The 20,982-nt window shown below is 36.4% G+C and overlaps 5 protein-coding genes and 8 non-coding genes across 13 annotated transcripts; 4 read left to right on the forward strand and 9 right to left on the reverse strand.

Annotated features, from left to right (window-relative positions):
• Positions 1-35: 35 nt before the first annotated feature.
• On the reverse strand, positions 36-4,639 carry F47G9.4 (putative RING finger protein 207 homolog). Its single transcript, NM_073475.4, has 8 exons — positions 4,496-4,639; positions 4,253-4,447; positions 3,574-4,113; positions 1,724-2,090; positions 1,548-1,671; positions 1,260-1,502; positions 919-1,212; positions 36-812 (listed from the first exon to the last, which is right to left on the reverse strand). The coding sequence occupies exons 1-8, from the start codon at positions 4,532-4,534 to the stop codon at positions 146-148; spliced, it is 2,469 nt and encodes an 822-aa protein (NP_505876.2). The 5' UTR covers positions 4,535-4,639; the 3' UTR covers positions 36-145.
• A 505-nt stretch (positions 4,640-5,144) lies between these two features.
• On the reverse strand, positions 5,145-6,643 carry str-141 (Serpentine receptor class r-10; the record flags this gene model as incomplete). The annotated part of the gene is made up of 8 exons (NM_073477.1): positions 5,145-5,224; positions 5,272-5,449; positions 5,498-5,626; positions 5,718-5,859; positions 5,954-6,088; positions 6,136-6,214; positions 6,310-6,391; positions 6,464-6,643. 8 exons carry the CDS (start codon positions 6,641-6,643, stop codon positions 5,145-5,147), a joined length of 1,005 nt encoding a protein of 334 aa, NP_505878.1.
• A 144-nt stretch (positions 6,644-6,787) lies between these two features.
• On the reverse strand, positions 6,788-9,787 carry tmed-10 (GOLD domain-containing protein). Its single transcript, NM_073478.6, has 4 exons — positions 9,665-9,787; positions 9,482-9,544; positions 9,107-9,431; positions 6,788-7,226 (listed from the first exon to the last, which is right to left on the reverse strand). Exons 1-4 carry the CDS (start codon positions 9,767-9,769, stop codon positions 7,105-7,107), a joined length of 615 nt encoding a protein of 204 aa, NP_505879.1. The 5' UTR covers positions 9,770-9,787; the 3' UTR covers positions 6,788-7,104.
• A 2,435-nt stretch (positions 9,788-12,222) lies between these two features.
• Positions 12,223-13,598, forward strand: F47G9.6 (DUF1968 domain-containing protein; the record flags this gene model as incomplete). Its single annotated transcript, NM_001348585.2, has 5 exons — positions 12,223-12,397; positions 12,443-12,706; positions 12,789-12,933; positions 12,983-13,414; positions 13,464-13,598. 5 exons carry the CDS (start codon positions 12,223-12,225, stop codon positions 13,465-13,467), a joined length of 1,020 nt encoding a protein of 339 aa, NP_001335507.1. The 3' UTR covers positions 13,468-13,598.
• A 2,186-nt stretch (positions 13,599-15,784) lies between these two features.
• On the reverse strand, positions 15,785-17,116 carry T02E9.6 (Glycoside hydrolase xylanase; the record flags this gene model as incomplete). The annotated part of the gene is made up of 5 exons (NM_001028924.2): positions 15,785-16,093; positions 16,142-16,226; positions 16,349-16,530; positions 16,580-16,732; positions 16,825-17,116. 5 exons carry the CDS (start codon positions 17,114-17,116, stop codon positions 15,810-15,812), a joined length of 996 nt encoding a protein of 331 aa, NP_001024095.1. The 3' UTR covers positions 15,785-15,809.
• An 827-nt stretch (positions 17,117-17,943) lies between these two features.
• Positions 17,944-18,113, reverse strand: T02E9.24. Its single transcript, NR_069484.1, has one exon. It is a non-coding gene; the product is annotated as an Unclassified non-coding RNA T02E9.24 (non-coding RNA).
• Positions 18,114-18,310: 197 nt separating this feature from the next.
• Positions 18,311-18,454, forward strand: T02E9.20. The gene has a single exon (NR_069485.1). It is a non-coding gene; the product is annotated as an Unclassified non-coding RNA T02E9.20 (non-coding RNA).
• Positions 18,455-18,599: 145 nt separating this feature from the next.
• Positions 18,600-18,737, forward strand: T02E9.17. Its single transcript, NR_069486.1, has one exon. It is a non-coding gene; the product is annotated as an Unclassified non-coding RNA T02E9.17 (non-coding RNA).
• Positions 18,738-18,886: 149 nt separating this feature from the next.
• On the forward strand, positions 18,887-19,190 carry T02E9.23. Its single transcript, NR_069487.1, has one exon. It is a non-coding gene; the product is annotated as an Unclassified non-coding RNA T02E9.23 (non-coding RNA).
• T02E9.21 lies at positions 18,907-19,096 on the reverse strand. The gene has a single exon (NR_069488.1). It is a non-coding gene; the product is annotated as an Unclassified non-coding RNA T02E9.21 (non-coding RNA).
• A 178-nt stretch (positions 19,191-19,368) lies between the features above and the next one.
• On the reverse strand, positions 19,369-19,566 carry T02E9.26. Its single transcript, NR_069489.1, has one exon. It is a non-coding gene; the product is annotated as an Unclassified non-coding RNA T02E9.26 (non-coding RNA).
• Positions 19,567-19,640: 74 nt separating this feature from the next.
• Positions 19,641-19,764, reverse strand: T02E9.29. The gene has a single exon (NR_069490.1). It is a non-coding gene; the product is annotated as an Unclassified non-coding RNA T02E9.29 (non-coding RNA).
• Positions 19,765-20,698: 934 nt separating this feature from the next.
• Positions 20,699-20,900, reverse strand: T02E9.18. The gene has a single exon (NR_069491.1). It is a non-coding gene; the product is annotated as an Unclassified non-coding RNA T02E9.18 (non-coding RNA).
• Positions 20,901-20,982: the final 82 nt, after the last annotated feature.

Consider the following 20,982-nt stretch of genomic DNA (forward strand, 5'->3'; position numbering starts at 1 on the left):
ATTTTATGCAAATGTGCAGTAGTGCAGGTCAGAACAATACAATATAAACTTTATTAAGATTATTAATTAACCGGTTTCTGTATATATGACCTATAAATATAACTCGAATCGTACATAATAATATGTTATCACTGATTATCATTCTCTATTCCGTTTTCTGATTCATTTTCTGTTTCAAACTCTGTAATACTCGTTCTTTTGCTTCAAAAGTTCCTAGTTTTTCATCTGATTCAAATATCTCCTGAGGGACAAATGGACAATCTGGCGGTGCATTAAATGTGAATGTTGTGACCTCTTCTTCTGATGGTTCAGATACTTTTTTGACTCTTCTTCTGATTACTTTCTTCTTTTCTTTTTCCGTTTCTTTCTCAATTTCTTCCTTTTCAATCACTTCGTCCTTATCCGAATTCGTCGGCAAACCTGCTCCACTTTTTCTTTTTTCCGCATTCCTGACTGCCGAGGCCAAGACGTTACGCTCTTCGGACACACTAATATTCTCGGGTGTTGGAGGTTTTTGTAATGCGAATACATCGTTCAAACTTTGCAACATCGCTCCACGACTGAATCCAATATTAGAGGTAACTCGAGATGCCAGTGGGATTCTTCCAAGAAGCTGTTCAAGGGATGGAAGAGGTGAAATGGAATCACTTGAAATTTCCATAGATAATAAAAGTGCTGAACTGCATCGATCTTCCTCGGTTAGTGTCCCATCAACTACTTCATCATATTGTTCTCCACTGAGCTCGAAGATTTCGTCGAGAAACTCCTCGGCGTCAAGTTCGGAAGCGGTTTCTTCTTTGAGAGCTGTTGTTCTGAAAAGTGGTGTTTTTTGTTGAAAAAAAAACCGAAATGAAAAAGAAAAACTGATGTTTTTCTGAAAGTTTGACATTTCACAACTAAATTTTCGAAAATACTCACAATCTTCTTATACATGGGCTCGTCAATGCAGTATCAGTTCCACCGGGACTTCTTTCTCTATTTGTATTCAACATCATCCTGTTCATCTCCTTTCTTTTAATTTTTCCATGCTTCAGAGTTTTCATCACTGCACTTTGACCAGCCAGCTCTTCTTTCTTCTTTGCTTCCTGATTTAATCTTCTATTCTCTTCTTCTTTTTCAATTGCCAGAATTCGGTTTTGACTGTTTGGCTCAATTCCTGTAATTTCCAAACAAATACTCTCCATTGGAGCTGGATCGGGTGGATGACAACGTCTGAAAAATACTTATTGATTTTAGTGAAAACGTATGAATATCCATACTTCGGATCAATCATTGCGTTCATATTTAAGATGCATGATACATAGGGTACCAACTGTTTGGCTGCTGTCAGAATCTGTCTAGCTGTTTCCCGTAGGTTCAAAATCTCCTCCACTTTTTCTCGATAAATGATTTGTTGTCGCCGTACTCGGTCCAATTGTTCCTGCCAAATCTCTTGCATCTCACTTTGCATTCCATCAAGTGCTGCCGAATGCATTCCAAGACCAGCCTCTATTTTTTTGCACCTACAAATTACATAAGCAATTGAAGTTTTTATTATTGCCACCTACGTTTTGACAAGTTTCTCAACATCCTCTTTTTCTATAATACACCTTCGAATGGTCAAATCTCGTTGAGTCTCAAGAACTTGTTGACTAGTCGAAGACAATGCAGTGACCAACTGTCGCAATGGGTCTAAAATGTTTAAACTCAGCAAAAAACAAAACAAAGATAAACTATCACTCACGTTCAACTTTGCCAAAGAGTTCTCCAAAAGCTCCTGCTAGATCAATTGTTGCCTGGAACTTGGATAGCATTGAAATTGCCTTATGAGATCCTGAGCCACGTTTGTACGAATTTGACGAACTTCCTTCTCGAGACACACTAATTGGACACCAAGCAGCAGACATTCCCAGGAATGGCTCAAGAGCTTTTGCCAAATCAGAACGAACTTCTATACTGTCAGGAGTGGAAGATACCGGAAGTTTGTCAATAGTTTTGTCGAGTAAAACACCAATTCTCTTTTGAAGTTGAGGACAAAGTTGAAGAACATCTAATTTGGATGCAGTTGTGCATAGAATTTGTGCAGAAAACAGACATAGACGAACAGGACCCTGAAGTTTTAAAATATTTTCCAGCTTATTGGACCAAATTGGACTAAACCGGACATCCAAAGTCATGGTTTTGGATTGTCTCTGTGTTTTTCGGTGTTTCGGTGGTTTTTCAAAATTTTTTAAAACTGAGTTTATTTTTTCTAGTCTTTTCAAGTAACTGAACACTAAATTTTTCGAAATCCACAGATAATGAAACGCAGAATAATAATATCAGGTTGTCCCATAAGTTTTTGTACTATTTTTTTTTTGAAAAAAATTTATTTCTCTCAAGCGACAAGTAGTACTATTCACACAAGTATTCACCATTAGTGTCCACCACTTGTTGCCATTTACTAGGTAACATCATGATGCCACGGGAGAAGAAATCCGGCGAACGCGATGAGAAGAAAGTGGAGAGTTCAGTTTTGAGATGCTCTTCGTCGTCGAATTGCTTGTCGCGCATGTAGTCACTGAGAGACAAGAACAAATGGTAGTCGGTTGGTGCAAGATCTGGAGAATATGGTGGATGCGGTAAAACAGTCCAACCAAGATCTTGCAGCTTTTGGAAAGTCTTCTTGGCGACATGAGGCCTAGCATTATCGTGAAGAAAATATAGTTTTTCATATTTTCCGTTGGTCTTTTCTGCAACTCGGTCCAATTGGGCACAATAGTAATCAGCAGTGATAGTTTTATTAGTTGGCAACAATTCCCAGTGCACGGGTCCTTGAACACCCCACCAGACACAGATCATAATCTTTTTTGGGTGAAGATCAGGCTTTGGCGTCGGTATTCCTTTCTCACCGATCGGAAGCCATTGACGTTTTCTGGAATGGTTAACATAGAGCACCCACTTCTCATCTCCAGTAACCAGATTGTTCAGCCAATCGAACTTTCGACGAAAAGTTAGAAGTTGAGTACAAACGTTGACCCGAGTGAGCTTCTGTGATGCCGAAAGTTCATGAGGCACCCAAATTCCAAGTTTTGAAGTAAAACCAAGGCGACCCAAGTGACGTGCAATTGTGCTATGACAACACTCAAGCTTCTCTTCCATTTCACGAAGACTAAGACGAGGCTCTTCCTCCACCAGCTTCACTAGGTCTTCTTCATTTAACTCTACCGGTCGCCCAGAACGTTCTATTTCTTCGAGACTGAAGTCGCCGTTCTTGAACTTTTGAAACCAACTCTTTGCTGTATTATAAGAGAGTGCTCCCTCACCCATCGCACCGCATATGTTTCGTTCCGCTTCCATTGCTGAATGACCAAGACGAAATTCATAAAGAAGAAGCAATCTAACGTCTCGACGTTCAAGTTTGATGATTGTCATCGTGGCAAAGTAGAAATGGATGAAATGAATCTTTTCTGAAAGGGGACGACCCGACCTTGACACGACCTACGATGAAAAAATTTTAAAACTTTCTAGAAGTTTTGGAAAAATATTTGAAAAAAAGTACAAAAACTTATGGGACAACCTGATATTTTAAAATTAAATAAATTAATAACTCACCATAACTGCTTCGATTTCTTTAATTTGTCTTTTACATTGTTCATCACTTTGCTCCTGTTGTTTCACTAATTCTTTTGCCAATGTCTCCCTTGTTGTCATTACAGTATCAATAATTTGCTGGCATAATTGATACAAAGAAGCTCTCGCATCGTCAAAATTCGATGCATTCTCATCAAGAACTCGTTGTCTTACATTCAGTTCTTCTTGTCGCTCTGACTGATAAAATCGAAGTTTTGCCGCGGATTGCTCGATTCGCTCCAGACACAACCTATGCCCCTGCTCAATCGAAATGAAGCTGTGCCTTTCTTCAAGAGGTCTTCCATTAAAACATTGAATACATACAAGTTTTCGAACATCCGAACAATATAGGATATACGGCTCATTGTGGTCCTTACACAGTGAGGAACTGTAGACTTTACTTCGTTCATCGGAACTTATGATTTTGTGTGAGGAGAACATTCTGGCTTGATGAGTCACATTTCGACACACTAGACACAAAGATTGTTGACAAGTTTCACAGTAGAACATGGGAAGTGAGATCTGAAAGTATTTAAAGTTAAAAGAACAAGTAACAACTAAAACAAACAGGAGAAACTTATTTGAAAATTAGGATTTACAAGTTTTAAATTTTCAACTCCAAAATAATATGATATGTAGACAAACAATTGTAAATACCCACCTGCTCACAATTTGCACATTCTTCCATTTCTTCCTTTGAAGCATCTAGTAAAAAGGCAGCCAACTTGTCTGGATGTGGTGTATGGCTTCTTGATGTAGATGGTATTGGAGAACATGATTTGCAACTAGGTGATCCAGTTGAACATTTCCTACATGTTGTATGCTGACAACTGAGAAGTATTGGCTCTTCGAATTCCTTAATCGAAGTTACTTTTAGACATCAAGTAATCATAATTAAACTTACATTTTTACAAATCGTACATTGAAGAGGATTCTCCTCCATTTTATAATTAACTGAGGAGCACACAAAATAAAAAAAGAAAAAGAAACAGCAAGGTGAAATTACACTCAAAAAGATGGGGAAGTCGGCAAGGGAAAGTAGACTATAATTGAGAGAGTGCAGAGATTCAGAGACCACCCCACGGGAAGTTGCAGGCACCCGAGCACAAATCGATTGAAGCTTTAGCGACAATTGTTATATTTACGTTAGAACGAACGGAAACTTGTAACCACACTGTTCTTTGTTTACTTATCACTAAAGTTGGCAGTAGGTTTCTAACAAGTTGGTTTTTTGTGTTCATAGTTCTTTCGGGAAGGCTACAAGAGAAGTGAGAACTTTGATATTTAAAAAATTGTGATTACTTTCATTCGAGGGATAATTTTCTCATTTCAGAAAACTTGAAGCCAATGTTTTTTACAAGTTAGTAAGTTGTATTCCAAGTAACATTTTTATTAGATCGATCCTTAAAGTCTATTGAGATCAAGTATTATCATATTTTCAAAGAACCAGAATGAAAATATTCATATATGTATATAGTCATATGAACTTTATTTTTAAAAAAAAGTAGAGCATGCAAAAATAGTAGGAAACGTTATACTTAAAATATGATTGTTTATTTGATTGCCATCTGTGTTCCACTAGTACTGTACACACTTATGCCATTTGGACCAACACGAACTCTCCGGAAGAAATCTGAAATTTGTGATAATTCTCACGATAAGAATACTTATTAAACTTACTAGCTATAGTCTTTCTGAAGTCTTTTATACAATAAATTGCAATTAATGGTTCAATTGCAGGATACAAAGACATACTGGCACTGGGATAATTCACATACGCACCTAATCCCATATCAAAAAATGGGAGAACAATGAAAAGACCCACTGGGATGTACATTGTTATAAATGGGACAATAGTCTTAACATTTCAATATTTAAAATATATGTTATCATCTAGAAAACATACCTGGATTGATAACATTATATAAAGCTGCCTGTTCAATTCCAGAGTTCTTTTACTCATATGACCTTTTTCTTTTTGCATTTTTAGATAAATTCGTAACGCGAAGAAGCAAATTAAAGTTGTTAATGATCCCTAAATGTTTGTTACTTGATATTTCTATTTATACAAAGGCACAGAGCAGATGTATGAGTTGTGTTCTGGCAAAACTGGTATGGCAACTTACAATAATTCCAGTACAGACTAGTGCAGAGGCTGCATCTTTAAATCTCCAAACTTTCTCTCTATTTGGTCCATTGTTCCAGTACAACGGAGCAATAAAAGATATCATCATTGAATCTGATTCATACATATTTTTAAAATCATCTCTGAAATTAGGTGTCAGAACTGATTCATCACGTCTAGAGGCCACGTTTTCAAAAAGCTACTGAACTACTCATGGACGCTGAAATTATCACTAACTTCAAATAGATTCGTTTTTCCATAGTCGCAGACATTCCCCAAACGACAAGTTCAAACCAGAGAATGTATGTAATTACGCATGGAATGAAGATCAAAAATATTTTATATCCATCGAAATAAGATAACAGACTTTGTCTGAAAAGAGTTTCAATCAGAAATTTGTTGAATCTATTCAAGAAAACCTGCACAATGCAATGTATCTGTAGAAAAACTGTGCCGCAAATACAGAAATCAAAAATCCAAAGGTACCACAATGAAGACCTGTAAATTGTTGTTTTCACTTCAATAACCAAAAAAAGAGGGAAATTCATTTTTTGTTTAAGAGTTCTATGAAAAGTAAAATGTTTAAAACTAACAAGCAACTACATTTCCAATGCCTTGAGAAAAAACGTTATTATCAAGAAACACGACAAACATTGGACCTTTCATGTATAGTACCTGAAAGACGATTATTTGAAGTAACATTCTCAAAATTTCAATTTCAAGTTCCAATTTTCTATTGTATCGTACCGGCTGTGCAATTATCTCTACTGCAGAGTACAACATCGAACAAAATGTGAATACAAACATAACATGACGGTAACTACCAAACAGTTTTCCAGCTCTTTTCACAATTAATATTGCCAGAACAGTATTGAAGATTTGTGCTCCGAAAAAGCCGGCGTAGTGGAAAATATGTAGACCGATCATTGTTGTAAGTGAACTGGTGGAGAATGAAGTCTGAAGTTATTTCTGAAAGGATGACGTCTGAAAAAGACTTCTTGAAAAGTGATCTTATGTACTTTACTAAATCACCATATGGTGAGTAAATTACCAATTGATGTTTCAATGTTTCAATTTAAAAGTTCATAATAATGATTTTAAAAAACGGCAATGATGAAAACAGAAAAATAAGACGGAAACATTACACACTATACATTTTACCCTTTGTTGATACTTGTGCAGATTAACGGGGGAGGAAACAACTAAAATCCAACAAAATAAAATACTCATTATCATCATTATCTAGTAAAAAAGATGTGGGAACCAATTAGAAATCACATGAAACGTTTGGGTGTGTGGACAAAAGAGATGTTGGGGGAAAAGCAAGAAGTTGAGGAGAACCGAAAAAAAAATTGATAAATTAATCATAAATTAAGGGTTGGGGAAATCTAGTCGATAAGCTTTTTCGACTTGAAGTAATTACGGAGGAAAAGAACTTGCCAAATGGCAAGACCAAGAAGGCACAGCATTGAAAAGATGGACAGGTAAAGAACTCGGCTGTTTGTCGATTCTGTAAAAAAAAGTAAAAAATAGATGGTTGTCGATGAATCGAATAATTAGAGTTTGCTCAAGTAAAGTGGTAAACAATTTCCAGGGATCACAATATCCTGCTCCGTGAAGAGAATGAATTGCGTCTCGAAACGATATGTTGTAGCCTTACAAATCTATTTAATTAACAATGATAATAAAAGCTTAATACAGTGCTCCACATAATGATACGGCCACCCCCAAATTTTGGTATAACTCAAAACTGGGTTGAGATAGCAAAACATAATTTCTTGTGAAAATGTCCGCTGTACTGGCTAACTTTCAGATAAGTATTGGAAATATACATGAACCGTTCGTAAAAAAAGATAAACCATTTTTTCATGAAAATCCATATAAAAAAATCCACAAAATGATACGGCCACCCTTGGTTTTTGTTTTCTTTTTTCGTTTTCTTTGCAATTTTTTTTTGCTAAACGTTAGGTTTTATGTTCGTTTGTGTTTTTACAGCTATGTGTCGTGGAATAACTTTAACTGACTACGGAAAAAGACGAATTGTGCAAAATTATCTCAAGGCTTTTCGGATCGTCAGATTTTTCGTGATTTGAAACGTTCAAGAGATATGATCACTCGATTTGCTTCAAATCCTGCCACTTATTGCACCAAAAAGTCTTCTGGTCGCCCACCACTTCTTTCTGGTAGAGACAAGCGAAAAATCGTTCGTCTAGCATCCAATTGAACAGTGACTTGCTCAAAAATTAGGCGCGAGATGAACCTGCCAGTGTCTGTTGAGACTGCACGACGTGTTATTTCGAAGTCTCAGTTTATCAAAAGACGAAAATTAGGAAAGGCTCCTTTCATTACCGAAAAACACTGCCAAAGTCGTATTCAGTTTGCTAAAATCAGCCAGAGAACTAACTGGAGACAAGTGAGGATTACGGTATGATCATTCAAGCTCATGTATTGGTCTCAGATCATCTTCAGTGACGAGGAAAAGTTTAACTGTGATGAACCAGAAGGCTACCGTGATTACTGGTACGATTTGAGAGAAGAAAAGATGAACTAAAACCAAAATTGGGCTTGAATGATCATACGGTAATCTTCACTTGTCTCCAGTTAGTTCTCTGGCTGATTTTAGCTAACTGAATACGATTTTAGCGGTTTTTTCGGTAATGAAAGGAGCCTTTCTCAATTTTCGTCTTTTGATAAACTGGGAATTCGAAAGAACACGTCGTGCAGTCTCAACAGACACTGGCAGGTTCATCTCGCGCCTAATTTTTGAGAAAGTCACTGTTCAATTTGATGCTCGACGAACGATTTTTCGCTTGTCTCTACCAGAAAGAAGTGGTGGGCGACCAGAAGACTGTTTGGTGCAATGAGCGGCAGGATTTGAAGCATATCGAATGATCATATCTCTCGAACGTTTCAAATCACGAGAAATCTGACGATCCGAAAAGCCTTGAGATAATTTTGCACAATTTGTCTTTTTCCGTAGTCAGTTAAAGTTATTCCACGACACATAGCTGTAAAAACACAAACGAACATGAAACCTAACGTTTAGCAAAAAAAATTGCAAAGAAAACGAAAAAAGAAAACAATAACCAAGGGTGGCCGTATCATTTTGTGGATTTTTTTATATGGATTTTCATGAAAAAATGGTTTATCTTTTTTTACGAACGGTTCATGTATATTTCCAATACTTATCTGAAAGTTAGCCAGTACAGCGGACATTTTCACAAGAAATTATGTTTTGCTATCTCAACCCAGTTTTGAGTTATACCAAAATTTGGGGGTGGCCGTATCATTATGTGGAGCACTGTACTTGGATAATCGGCAATGCATTATTTTTAAATTAAAATAATTACGAACCTTTTATATGATTCAAATGATTTTTTAAACACTTACCGTTCGTATTTCTCATTTCTTCCTCTCTTTGGCGCATGAATGCGAAATCTTTGGTGATTGAATCAGCCATATCCTCCAATCTTCTAAGTTCAACCTCGAGTGGCTTCAGCTTCTCGGCTTTGGCAATATCATCATAATTCTTGGCTTCGACTCCGTGCTTCAAAATAAGAGAAACCTCGCGCTTCTCTCCAGGATGCCCAGCTGGTGGATGATTCTCAATGCAAATCTCAAAGATGTCGTATTCGTCAGCAGTGAACGCGAATTTTCCTTTTAGATCAGCAAAGTTTTCACGTTTGTAGAGAGTGTGGCCTCTGGTGTCGGTGACCTGAAAATAAATTAAAAATTTGAAGTAATTTTGAAACTATTTTTACTCACGTGAATACTTCCAGTGTATTGAATTCCTTGACTGAACTCATATTCTCCTGTTACGACCACATTCTGCAAGAGGTTTTATTAGACATAAATTCTGATGTTTATTAAATATATCAATTTTTAACGAAAAAAAGTATGTTTGACATCTTTACTGCTATGGTAACAAGGAGTTGTAAAAGTATTTACCTTGTGAATTTCCTCTTTCAGACACTTTTTCTCTTTTGGTGGCACGTAGAACCTCAGAGAATGGGCAAGAACGATAGCTGACAGAAAGATAACTAGAGATTTCATAATTGTTCGGATGATTACCTGGAAATAAATGTAAGAAAAATGCGATAATGAATATTAAGTTGTTCAAAAGTTATCATGGACAAAAATCAGTTCATGTTAAAGGAATACACAGCAAAAATCAATACAAACGCCGAAAATAAATTTAAAAAAGATGGAATTAAAACCAACGCGGCGTATGCAGTTGCGCGTGGGATCGAGTGTGTACGCAAACACGCATTGGCAACCGTAGTTGAGTTGTCAACGTTGACAAACGCATTTTAACAGGAAAACACAGCGCCTCAAATCGGGAGAGTTAAGAAAATCGAGAATAGGAAAGTCCAACGGAGCGCGTTTGCACACTTTTACGGTATTAAATGAGTTTCAGACGAAATTTCGCGATTATTCGAGTTTTCAAGATGAAATTTGGAAAAAATAATTAAATATTGGGATTATTATTGCTTTAAAAAAGTTTTAAAAAACATTTTATTCAACAAATTCACGATTTGGCTGCTTTTTCATTGATTTTCGAACCGACTAGAACAAGTTAACTTTATGACAAAATTTCTACGCGAAACAAATTTTTTCAAGCATTAATATGTTTGATTCCAATTTTTAAACGTCAGCTTGATAGAGATAACACGGTTTCACGTCTTGAAATTGTTCAAAAATGCCCACATCAACGGAAACTGTTTAGTTGGCAGCTGATCTTCACTAAACCAACACTAAATGTTCAGATCAAATCACAACTTGTTTGATCATTTGAAAAAACATTTTTGAATCATTGTTTCCCACAAAAAGCAGATGATAAGTAGTATAGCATGATGAGAATCCATTAGATTCTTCATATGCGCATAGCTATAGATACTGTATCTTCGACAACTCCTATCTCCTCAGAGATGCAAGATATCAAAAAGTGATTAACTAGGAAATTGTAGAAACTATACTAATTAGTTAAAATCATGTGTTTATCTCTTAAGATGAGGGAGTTAGAGCAGCCAGTAGAATAACAAAAAGCATGCAATACAAATGTACGTCTAACTCCCCCATCTTGAAAGATAAAAACGCAGGTTAAATTGAATATCATAGTTTTTGATGTGCTCTACAAGTTCTCTCACCTCTCCGAGTAGATAGGAGTTGTCGAAGTTGAGGTATCTAGAGCCGTAGAGGGCAGGAAGAACCTGATGGTTCCTTATTAAGAAAAAGAAAATATAACACGAAACTTGTAAAAAATGTTAATTTGATCATTTATGTGAGTATTTGATCCATTTTTTAAGGAAAATTGGAGAGCAACACTTGCATAAGAAATTTGGCGTGGCATAGATCCATTGGTAGATTGGAACATTGAAATTTGATCAGAACTATTTGTACTTTTAGTGATTTTGATTGATTTGTAGCTTTATTCTAGTGAAATCTTTGATTTCATACAAGTTTTTTAACCAATTTTGCAAGATTTCCCTTGATAAATGTTGCTTTACTTTTTTATCGATTTCGTTGTAAAGAAAAATCATTTTCTGTGTTATCAGTCAAATTAATGACTAAAACACTTTAAAAAGATTCAAACTATTAGTAAAAATTCTAAAATTGAATATTTATGCAATAAATTGCTCTAAAATCAATTTTTATTTGCAAAATTCTGTTTTTGGTCAAAAAAAATTTTCAGATCCGCCGAAATTCAGAGCTCATTTCGAGCTTATTTGGGGGAAAATTTATATTAAAATGAAGTAAATCGCATCGCGAACAGTCTCTGGGCGGTCCCGCATGTTGAAAATTGCTTTAAAATCCCTAAAATCCAGCAAAAACGCGATATTTTACTGTTTTGTTACACATTAATTCCAATTCGTGCGACGTCTGCAGCAAACGCGCTCCCGCGCCAAAACCACTTCTTTAGCTCTTCTCTCCCGATCTGAGGCGCTGTGGAAAATAATATTTAAAGACATGTTTGCTTTCAAGAAAAGACAAAACCTATTTCTTATGAATGCAAATGAACTTTGCACGTATCTTAATATCTCACATGCAAAATTGTGCTATTTTTAAGCCAAAAATACGGTACCGGTCTCAACAAAAATTATTTATTCAATACGGGAAGATGTGCGCCTTTAAAGAATACTGTAGTTTCAAACTTTCATAGTGCTGGAATATTATTAGATCTTCCATAGTTTTTCGAAAAAAATATATTGATTGATTAAAACAACTAAAATAAAACACACAACATGGAAAATTAATTGCGAAGTTGATAAGAATACGAAAAATTTGCGGTGCATAAATTGCTGAAAGCGTCCTCTTCAACCCCTCATTCAACAAAGTGTTCATATTTTTATTCCATGTAATTTTCTAACTTCCTGTTATCTTTCTTTTGTAAATGAGATGTGATGAATATGCATTAACAGTTCATTAACATGATAACAATGCCACGAGTTTACTGTAGGTGTTTTGTTCTGTGATTTGGTAGTTTACCGGATCCTATAATACAAATTATGAGGCTTCTCATTTTTCTAATTTTTAATTATGCTCTTTTCAATGTTGAATCAAAGAGAGTCATTCAACAAATTGTCCTTGAACCGATCTTTCGATTCGCTGATACAAATGCGTCACCCATGAAGTCAGTATTTTTCATCAAACTTTCCCAATCGGATGTTCTAAATAATATTGGTATTTTGTAATATCCCTTCATATTTATATCTAAAAATAATTAAGACTTCAACTCTCAATCTTTCAACGCAGTTCGTGGATTCACAATGGAAATGTTTCTAAAAGATCTTAACTGTAGTGTTGACTCGTGCCAAAACTTTCCCCAAAAGGTCAGAGCTGTGTATCACGTAATAGATCGGGAAGGGAGATCTAAGTTCGAGATCTCTCCAGCTTCAACTGATAAACTTGTGGCGAAATCGGGTTACTTATCAACAGAGTGGATGGTGGGATTGCATAAATACAATGAATATTTTTCCGAAGAAGACAATTGTAAGAACTCATTCTCATAAAGCAATGATTTGTTATACTAACCTGAAAACTTAATTTTGAGTTAAATAACTTTTTTTTTCAGTATTTGCTTACACCAATAACTATTTCCCAGCTCAATATTACGGCTGTCAGTATCGAGATCATATGAGCATCCACTACAAATTTGTAAGAACTCTTGGTTACGCATTTGAGCCTATATCAATCCCTACAAATTTACCTATCTACTCGTGAGTTTTCAGCTAAATTCTATATAAGCCAACCATTAATGCATTACAGTCTAATTGAAACAGAAGTAGAAGATGATGTTACGACTCCGTCACCATATGTCCCTAAATATATCAAATCCGCTCCAATCGACTTATTCAGGCCTGCTGGTACTCGCCCTCAAACTAAATTCTCAGTTGGAGGGGATTTGAAAATAGTTCCACAATCTCAAAGTGTTGCAAGAGTTAATCAAACAAAGGCATGTGCATTTAGTAGTCAAATAGTTCTGCAGGAACTTGAAAAATGTGGAAAAATAACAACAATATTCCAATGGGTTAATCAAGAGCAAGGATTTCTTAGACTTAGCACGGATATTGCTATGATTGTTCCAACAACTCCTGTCACATGGCTCGGAAAGTTTGGTTATGCATTCGAGTCAAACGATGATAATAAATGTGATTTCCCATTGGTACCATTAGGGAAATGGAAAATATTAATGTTGGAGTAAGATTCCAAATTCTAAGTTTCCAATTTTTAATTTTTCCGTTTATAGGTAAAAATTTCGGCTGGCGATGAGGATGAAAATGCATTGAAAACCTCTGGATACACACCTACTGGAAGAATTATGGGTTACGGCATTAACTGTGATGATCGAGTTGATGGTGATATTCTTGCAAACTATCCAATTAATTGATTTGTATTTCTGCCAAGCAGCCTCTAATAAATGCCGAGTGTGGCGACTCCGCCCCTTTTTCGCGTTTTTTCGCGTTTTTTTTGGCTTGCGAAAAAATGTCACACTTCGTTTTTCATTCACAACTCCTGAACCGTGTGACTTCATGCTCTAATATTTGAAATCCTACTAGAAATATTTTGCCCCACGGTGGAGCAAAAAACGGCACTAAGTTCGGAGCAAAATTGAGCCCAGGACGGCTTTCCCCAGTTTGAAAAAAATTTTTGTTGCTCTTTTTACCCCCAAAAAAGCATGTTTTAATTGAATTAAAATTCGGGTTTTGCTCTGTTTTGTGTCAAACTCATGTGCAAGATACTACTCAGAGAGACTGATTTTTTGAAAAAAAGTTTGAGTTCATAAGTGCAAATGGAAAAAAGTTGTGATAAAACAAAAGGCCAAAAAATGACATTTTGCCAAAAAAATTTTTTTTTCCGAAAAAGTAGTTTTTCGTCATTATCTCAAGTTCTACTTCATCTTTTTTGATATTTTTTTGTTTACTCCACGTACAAAAGTACGCTGAACACGATTTTTAACTCAGAATTGGAAAAAGTTCTATGAGTCGGCCGAGCAAGACGAATAAGTGCCAAATTTTGCACACTTTCCATTTTCGTGAATCTACTTTTTCAATCATAGCTCGGTCAGTTTTCAATTTTTCTTAGTTTTCCAAAAATTGACGTGTAGGTCTCATCAAGACGCATCGAGACATATAAAATTTGTAAAAAGTTCAGTGGGAAAATTTTTCAAGAAAAAAATTATTCAAAAATTTAGTACTGGGGGGAGTGGTTTCCTGGGTCTCCTGAGCATTTTTTCCACTAAAGTTTTGCGGAATGTATTTTTGATTCATTGTTTTTGATTTTATTTAATGAAAGATGAAGTTTCGTCGCATTAGAAATACTCTGCCAAGAGATATTATTTTTATTAATTTTCAGGCCAAAACTTGTTTTTTTCTATACATCTGTCTGTGTACAAGATATAGCCCTCAACTGTACGTCTCCTTTTTGGGAAATCAATAATGAGTACAATCCTGTAATAAAATTTTCAAAAATTCGTTTTCCCGCTGACATATCAGTAATAAACGGTTTTCGAACGCCTTTTCTCAAAATGTAATTATTGAAGAAAGCGGAATCGAAAGACGACTCCCTCCAGAAATTCACCTTCCTTACTTCCAGCTTAAGCTCTCTCCCGCATGGCCGAGTGGTTAGTGCTTATGTCTGCGGAAATTTTGGTAGTGGGTTCAATTCTACCAACTGACAAACATTTTTGTTTTTTTTTGAGTATTCGGGATTCGAATATTATATAGTAATACTCGATTTTATACAAAATATGGGTACGTCTCCCCCCATATAAATCCTCCTCAAACTTCAATCAATCAAAACTCAGCTTTAACTGATTCATCGGGTGCGTCTGTTTTTGGTCAAACCGAACTCAAAAATCAAGAAGACATTGACCCACTGAAAATTTCACGAACCCTCTAACAGGTTCGAGGCGAAGCCGAGAACCTACGCCCGGCAGGGGGACTCGCCTTACACCCCCTACAACTGGCGGGCCCGCAGGGCCCACTAGTCAATAAAGCATTTTGCAACTGAGCAACTGATCAAAAATGATTTTAAAAAGTTTGCGAAACCTATCAAAATATATGAATTGTTCATAAATGAAATTTCAGTGATGATTTAATTAGAAACATCGATATTGTGCAAGTAAAAAATCAATTGGAAATTCTATAAGCTCACAGAAAGTTTATCTGTCAGAAACCAAGCACTCACTTGTTAGTATCTATTAGAGCTAGAACTAGAACTAGAACTATAGAACTAGAAAATAAGTTTTTGATGAATTATTTAATCACGAAAGATTGATTGTTTATTTGAAAATTTTCAACTCTTTGTAAATACATTCCGTTGAAAAAAAATTATGTTGCCTAAACTATAACTTCCTTAAATGATTAAATGGCATAAATCTAGAAATGAGAGAAAAAACTATTCACCACAAGTTCTTCATAAGTATGATTTATGTATGTATTAGTGTTGTTCCCAAAAAACATACGTAAAATAGTATTACGGTCGTTGCGTTGCGTCAAATCAATTGTGTAAACCCGGTACTTGATGAATATCGATAAAAAATTCAGATATTTATAAGAACTTCAAGGAAAACAAATATTCATTCCAAATCAAATCACATAACAGCATTGATGAGAAGGAATCCAAACTGATCAAGTGGAAGATATCCAAGGAACTTGTCGGTTTTGTCATAGTTGCCATCATTGGTCAATGCTTGAACCTTTGCTGGATCATTGGCATAGACATAGTAATTGGTCTTGGTTTTGTGCTTGAATTCCTTCAACTCAGCCAATCCCTTGATTCCTCCACACTTTGGTCTATTCTCCTTGAAAATATATCCAGCGATGGAGTATGCTAGAAGGTTTGCTCCTGGATTTTTGGAAACGAGAAGACCGTACTCTGTAAATGTACGTTAAGGGATACACTCTGCTAATCAAAAACGCTCACTTCTTTCAACCTTGTCTCCAGCGCTGTAGACCGCCCATCTTTCTCCGCAGATGTTGTCCAATTTCACAAATTCTTGTGCAGTGCTCTTTGCCAAAATGAAAATTCCAGTTGATTTTTTGGTGTATCCAGGTAGGCGTGTATTATGATCATCAATAGTAACAAAGTCACCAGTTGTCCAGAATATTGTATTATTTTTATAAGACTCACGTAGTTGGCTTTTGAAATAGGCTTTTTATAGTCTGGGGCAGCATTTTCAAGAACAAGTCTTTCCTGATCAGAAGCGAGAGCGTATCCAACAAGACGCGTCGGAACGTATCGGGAAGTGTCAACGGTATTTGATTCAATGTTCACAAGTTGCTTTGGTTGCAGTGGAGACCAGTAAGCATATTCTGAAAAATAATTATTTTGATATCTATATTTAAGAACTTATGAACTAACGATTCAAAGTTTTTGAGAAGAGTTCAATAATTGGAACCATGTCATCAGAACTACAGTATCCTGGATACGGGGCCACGAGTCCAATTGGTTTAGCAGTTGTTGCCTTCTCACTGGCCTTCAATGCGGAGTCAAGGATACGGGTGGTTGTTTTTGCTTTAAATTTTAGATTACAATTTAATTTTCTCCGATGAACTGACTAGATTTTATCTATCATAAGCTTCAGTTTAAAATTATTCAGAACTAACCTCCATCAGTTGTTGTGTGCTCATAGATTCTTCTTAAATTTGCACATTGAATGGTGCTGCATGTGTCACTGCTAACATAATCATCTTCGTACAAGCTTCCAATTGATCCAGCGTCCGTCTTGAAGTTGTCTAGTTGAACTTGATCGAAACTGTCGGCAACGTAGTAAGTGAAGGTCTTATCGTTTCCTTTATTATTGTGATAAGTTTCAATCTTGATTCGATTGACATAATATTCCTGAGCAACACAAAGTGTCACAAGGGAAAGTGGAAGGATTAGGAAAAGACGACTCATTTCTGATTTTTGTGATAGTTCCCTCGGCTTTTATGGAGTTCCGTCGCAGTTGATTTTTTGGCTTCTACTTGTTGGCAGTCGATGTGTTCATTTGAATATTAGAATATGATAATTTGTGATTGGTTTTTGCAAGAACTGTTGAAACCAGCGAGCAGAAACAGGAAGATTTCGAAAATGAACACACTTTTTTCAAAAAGGCTGTCTCGAAGGAATAGTGATTATCTCACGATTGATTTCGATCAAAAAATGTTTTTTTCCCTGAAATTATTATTTTGAAACATAGATTTTCAGATTTCGAGGTTTTATGTCTGAATTCACTCGTGTTTGGCATTTTGCTATGTTTGAATGCGACATTCAAGATAACGGATTTTTCAGTATTTCCCAATGTACACAGTTGATCCTGTTCGTGATAATATATGAGAACCTGACACTTTTTGATATTAATTCATGTGCTCGTTGGCTTAAATGAAAAGTTTGCATCTTCTCCAAACTTCTGCCAAGGATACCACACAGTTCAAAAAATCACTATTCCATCGTTTCATTTTGTTGTGTTGGTAATTAACAGAAAAATTTCCATTCATTTGGTGCAACAATTGATTGAAAAGATCAACCAGGGAAGGATGACATCGACACAGATCCGTACATTTTCAGGAGCTAGAAAACCTGGTACAAGTCTACATAAAAAATTAACCAATTTAATGTAATCTCTAGAATTTTGAGCTTTCTGAAAAAACTCAGCATTACTGTTTCTATTTTAATGAGATAAATGTACCTCTTTGTATACTCCTACTTTTAGCTGATCTCTTCTATACAAATAGTGTAGTAAGGATATTTGAGAAAAAATCTTCCAGATGAGCACATCCTCCATTTCGTTCTGTTTTCTCCCTTCCATAACACACAATTAGCCATGCGTGCATAGAAAGCGAAGCCAACCGCGCACAGTTTTTGGAGGAGATGACTACCGAAAATTGGTGGTTTCGATAAATGTGCACTAATGGATGTGCCTACCGACGAAGCATACCATCCGAATATCCTCTTCTGAACACATAATCATCATCATAAATGCTATTAACTTCTTTTGAAACAAGAACACTGAATTGCAAGGAAAAAGTAGAGAAAAAGAAAAACTAGGAGAGACTTGATAGAAAGAGGACATGAGAACGAACCAAAATAGCTAATTTTCCAGTTTCCTGAACTCGTACGTACCTACGTTGCCTATTCATGAATTACATAATGTTGAGAAGCAATGAATATTTCACTATGAGAGACTAGAGACATGGGCTTCACTTCAGTTCGCTTCAAATTGTAGGTTCGTATTACGAAATGCAATTGGCTTTCAGAAATTCCTTTCTTCCCGACATAGATTTCCCTGTTTGAAATTGGCATAATCATCATTCAGCTCCTTTTCTTTTTCTCTTTTCCCTGTCATATTCAAGTCACAAGTATTTGCCAACTCTCTCTTCTTTTCTATTGCCATCTGAGTTTGCTTGCTTTCCTCATCAATCACATACCACCTTACCTAGCTAGACGCTTTTCTCAATTGACATCTAGTGACCACTTCTCTCTTATACTTTGCCGTCTTGGTCCCATATTCAATGTTGACTCAAGCTGCTGCTCAAAACCTTGGCAAACAAGTACAGATAGCTTACCAGTAGATTTCTGTACCTCCCTTGTAGAGCAACCGTAATCTCCCCCGCACATGACTCTTTGAAGTCAAGCGGAACCGTTCTGATCCTTACATCGGCTGAATAAATAGTGACTAAACCTCAAATCTGCTCGATTTTTTGAAACAATAGGCGATAAAAAGCTGGAAAAAGCGTGACCTTTTGCAAAAAAGGATATGAATACCGGTGTGGATGTAGCTGTTCGTGAAGAATGGCAGGTGTCTAAACAAACCGGCTGCTGACACATTGAGAGGCTTTCCGAGTGGCGCTGAAATCTGATACTCAACGGCGACCCGCTGTTCGAGATTGAGGATGAGTGGGACGAGGTGTTCTGATTCGAATTTGAATGAGATCGAACCTGTAGATCAAACAAACAATGTGTAACCAGTTTAATAGAAATTTTTAGGGTAATTCAAAAGAACCTGTTGTAAAATCCGAGCTTTTTGTTGATCTTCAATCAATTTTTATGCATGCGTTTTTTTTGGAACCGAAGTTAATTAGTTTTTTTAATCACTCTCCGAGCTGAATGACAAACGAGATGTACTTTTTCTAGGTTCCCATGTGGAACCCAATTTTTATTTTTATTCGAGTAATACTCTCAAAACAATTATTCAGCTTTGTAATAAAGCTTATAATACTGAAAATCACGAACATTTCAAATGAGCCATTGTTCGTTTTCAAGCTGTCTGACTAATGAGATGAACTTTATCTAGGTCCCCTTTTAATACTAACAGGAAATTTTTGAAGAAAACAACTGGGACCGCCAGAAAGTCAAGACAAGACACACATCTGTGAGCGGCTGAACAAACACATCTTCATCATCATGGTGCTCGGGAGGCAACACGATACTTTGTATGTGTAGAGGAAAAGAGCTAGCACACGGCTTCTGTAAGAGCACCGCATCACAAGCTGCACTACCGGATGACGTCCTTTTCGTTTGGAGACAAGATAAGCGCTCCAATTAGCGCTTGGGTTCTTGATGAGTCAGTTCTTCCCCTCCCGTCGTCAACTGCATTTGATCCCGCCAATTACGAAAAGAATGGAAGAATAGGAAGGAGAAGATGGGACATCAAGAATGAGCCTCTCCTTCTCATTGCTCGATCTTTCTAGGACAATTCAATTTCGTTTTCGTTGTTGCGGAATTGAAATTCGCATTTGAATTCGCGTGTGTTGTTGCCCAACAAGAAGATGAGAAGACGATGAAGCTATGAAGAAGAGAAGAAGCGTTAAATGATGACCCATGAATTTTTAATTTAAACTTGAGATAGAGAGAAGTCTTCTGTAAATATAAAAGTTCATAAGGAACGTGGATTAAGACCACTGCTGTGTCCTTGAGAATTCATTTCATCCGGAAGTGGGTGCCAATTTCCGGCGTAATTCTCGTACCACACAATTCTTGATCCCCCACACCATGACTCCTTTGATAATTGCCGCCTTTAGGAGTACACTGTCACTAAGCCCAAATCCAACCTAAAATGTTCTAATTGCCCAAATTATGCAAGTTGCGACAAAAAGAGGAATTGGAGATGATGATGAAGATAACGATGAGGCAATGGAGAAAAGTGCCAGCTGGCTTAATAATTGGTTGAAACCAAAGATTTCAAAATTAGACGAATAATTATTTTATTTGTTTTTTTTTCAGAGCAACGATACTGGTTTTGAGCATGCTATGTAGTAATACGACAGGGAGCTATAGTTCGAAATTAAGACAAGACTGTGAATACAATTTGTCATTTCTGCATCCATTAATTAACAACGTATCGTGAAGTCGAAGCAATTAGGGATTAATAAACGTCCAAAATTTATACATCTTTTTCAACTAATAGGGCACTTTCGAAGAGAATCCAAGACCCTCTTGGCGCCACCCACCAGAAATACTTTGAAATTCAATGGGATCTCTTCACCACGACTCAATGTCTCATCTTCATTTTTACATTCTCTACTGGTTTAATGTCTCTTGGGAAGATGGAGACAGGTGTCAATTGCCAGCCTAATTCAATGTTCGACTGTAAGATGTCCGCGCGCGCTTGCTTACCAAACCCCTTAATTAGATCGATAGCACGGCACGTGGAGAGTCGCAGACGGTAGCTACTGTAGAAAAAAGGCGTCAAGCTTTTTTCTTCCTGATGCTGCTACTGGATCCCTCATATATCTTGCATACTCATCTCAATTGTATTGCTTTTTGACCATGTGTCACTTTTT

This window comes from Caenorhabditis elegans, chromosome V (assembly GCF_000002985.6).
Source record: "Caenorhabditis elegans chromosome V".
NCBI classification, from domain to species: domain Eukaryota; kingdom Metazoa; phylum Nematoda; class Chromadorea; order Rhabditida; family Rhabditidae; genus Caenorhabditis; species Caenorhabditis elegans.

What these genes read in the sequence shown, in the direction of transcription:
- tmed-10 (NM_073478.6), bottom strand. Translation starts at nt 9,769, where the DNA reads ATGAAATCTCTAGTTATCTTTCTGTCAGCTATCGTTCTTGCCCATTCT. An exon ending in AATACACTGGAAGTATTCAC is followed by an intron (nt 9,432 to 9,481) that starts GTGAGTAAAAAT and finishes ATTTATTTTCAG; the next exon opens with GTCACCGACACCAGAGGCCA. An exon ending in AGAAATGAGAAATACGAACG is followed by an intron (nt 7,227 to 9,106) that starts GTAAGTGTTTAA and finishes TTTTTTTTACAG; the next exon opens with AATCGACAAACAGCCGAGTT.
- F47G9.4 (NM_073475.4), bottom strand. Translation starts at nt 4,534, where the DNA reads ATGGAGGAGAATCCTCTTCAATGTACGATTTGTAAAAAT. An exon ending in AAGAAATCGAAGCAGTTATG is followed by an intron (nt 2,091 to 3,573) that starts GTGAGTTATTAA and finishes TTAAAACTTCAG; the next exon opens with GGTCCTGTTCGTCTATGTCT. An exon ending in AGCCCATGTATAAGAAGATT is followed by an intron (nt 813 to 918) that starts GTGAGTATTTTC and finishes ACCACTTTTCAG; the next exon opens with AACAACAGCTCTCAAAGAAG.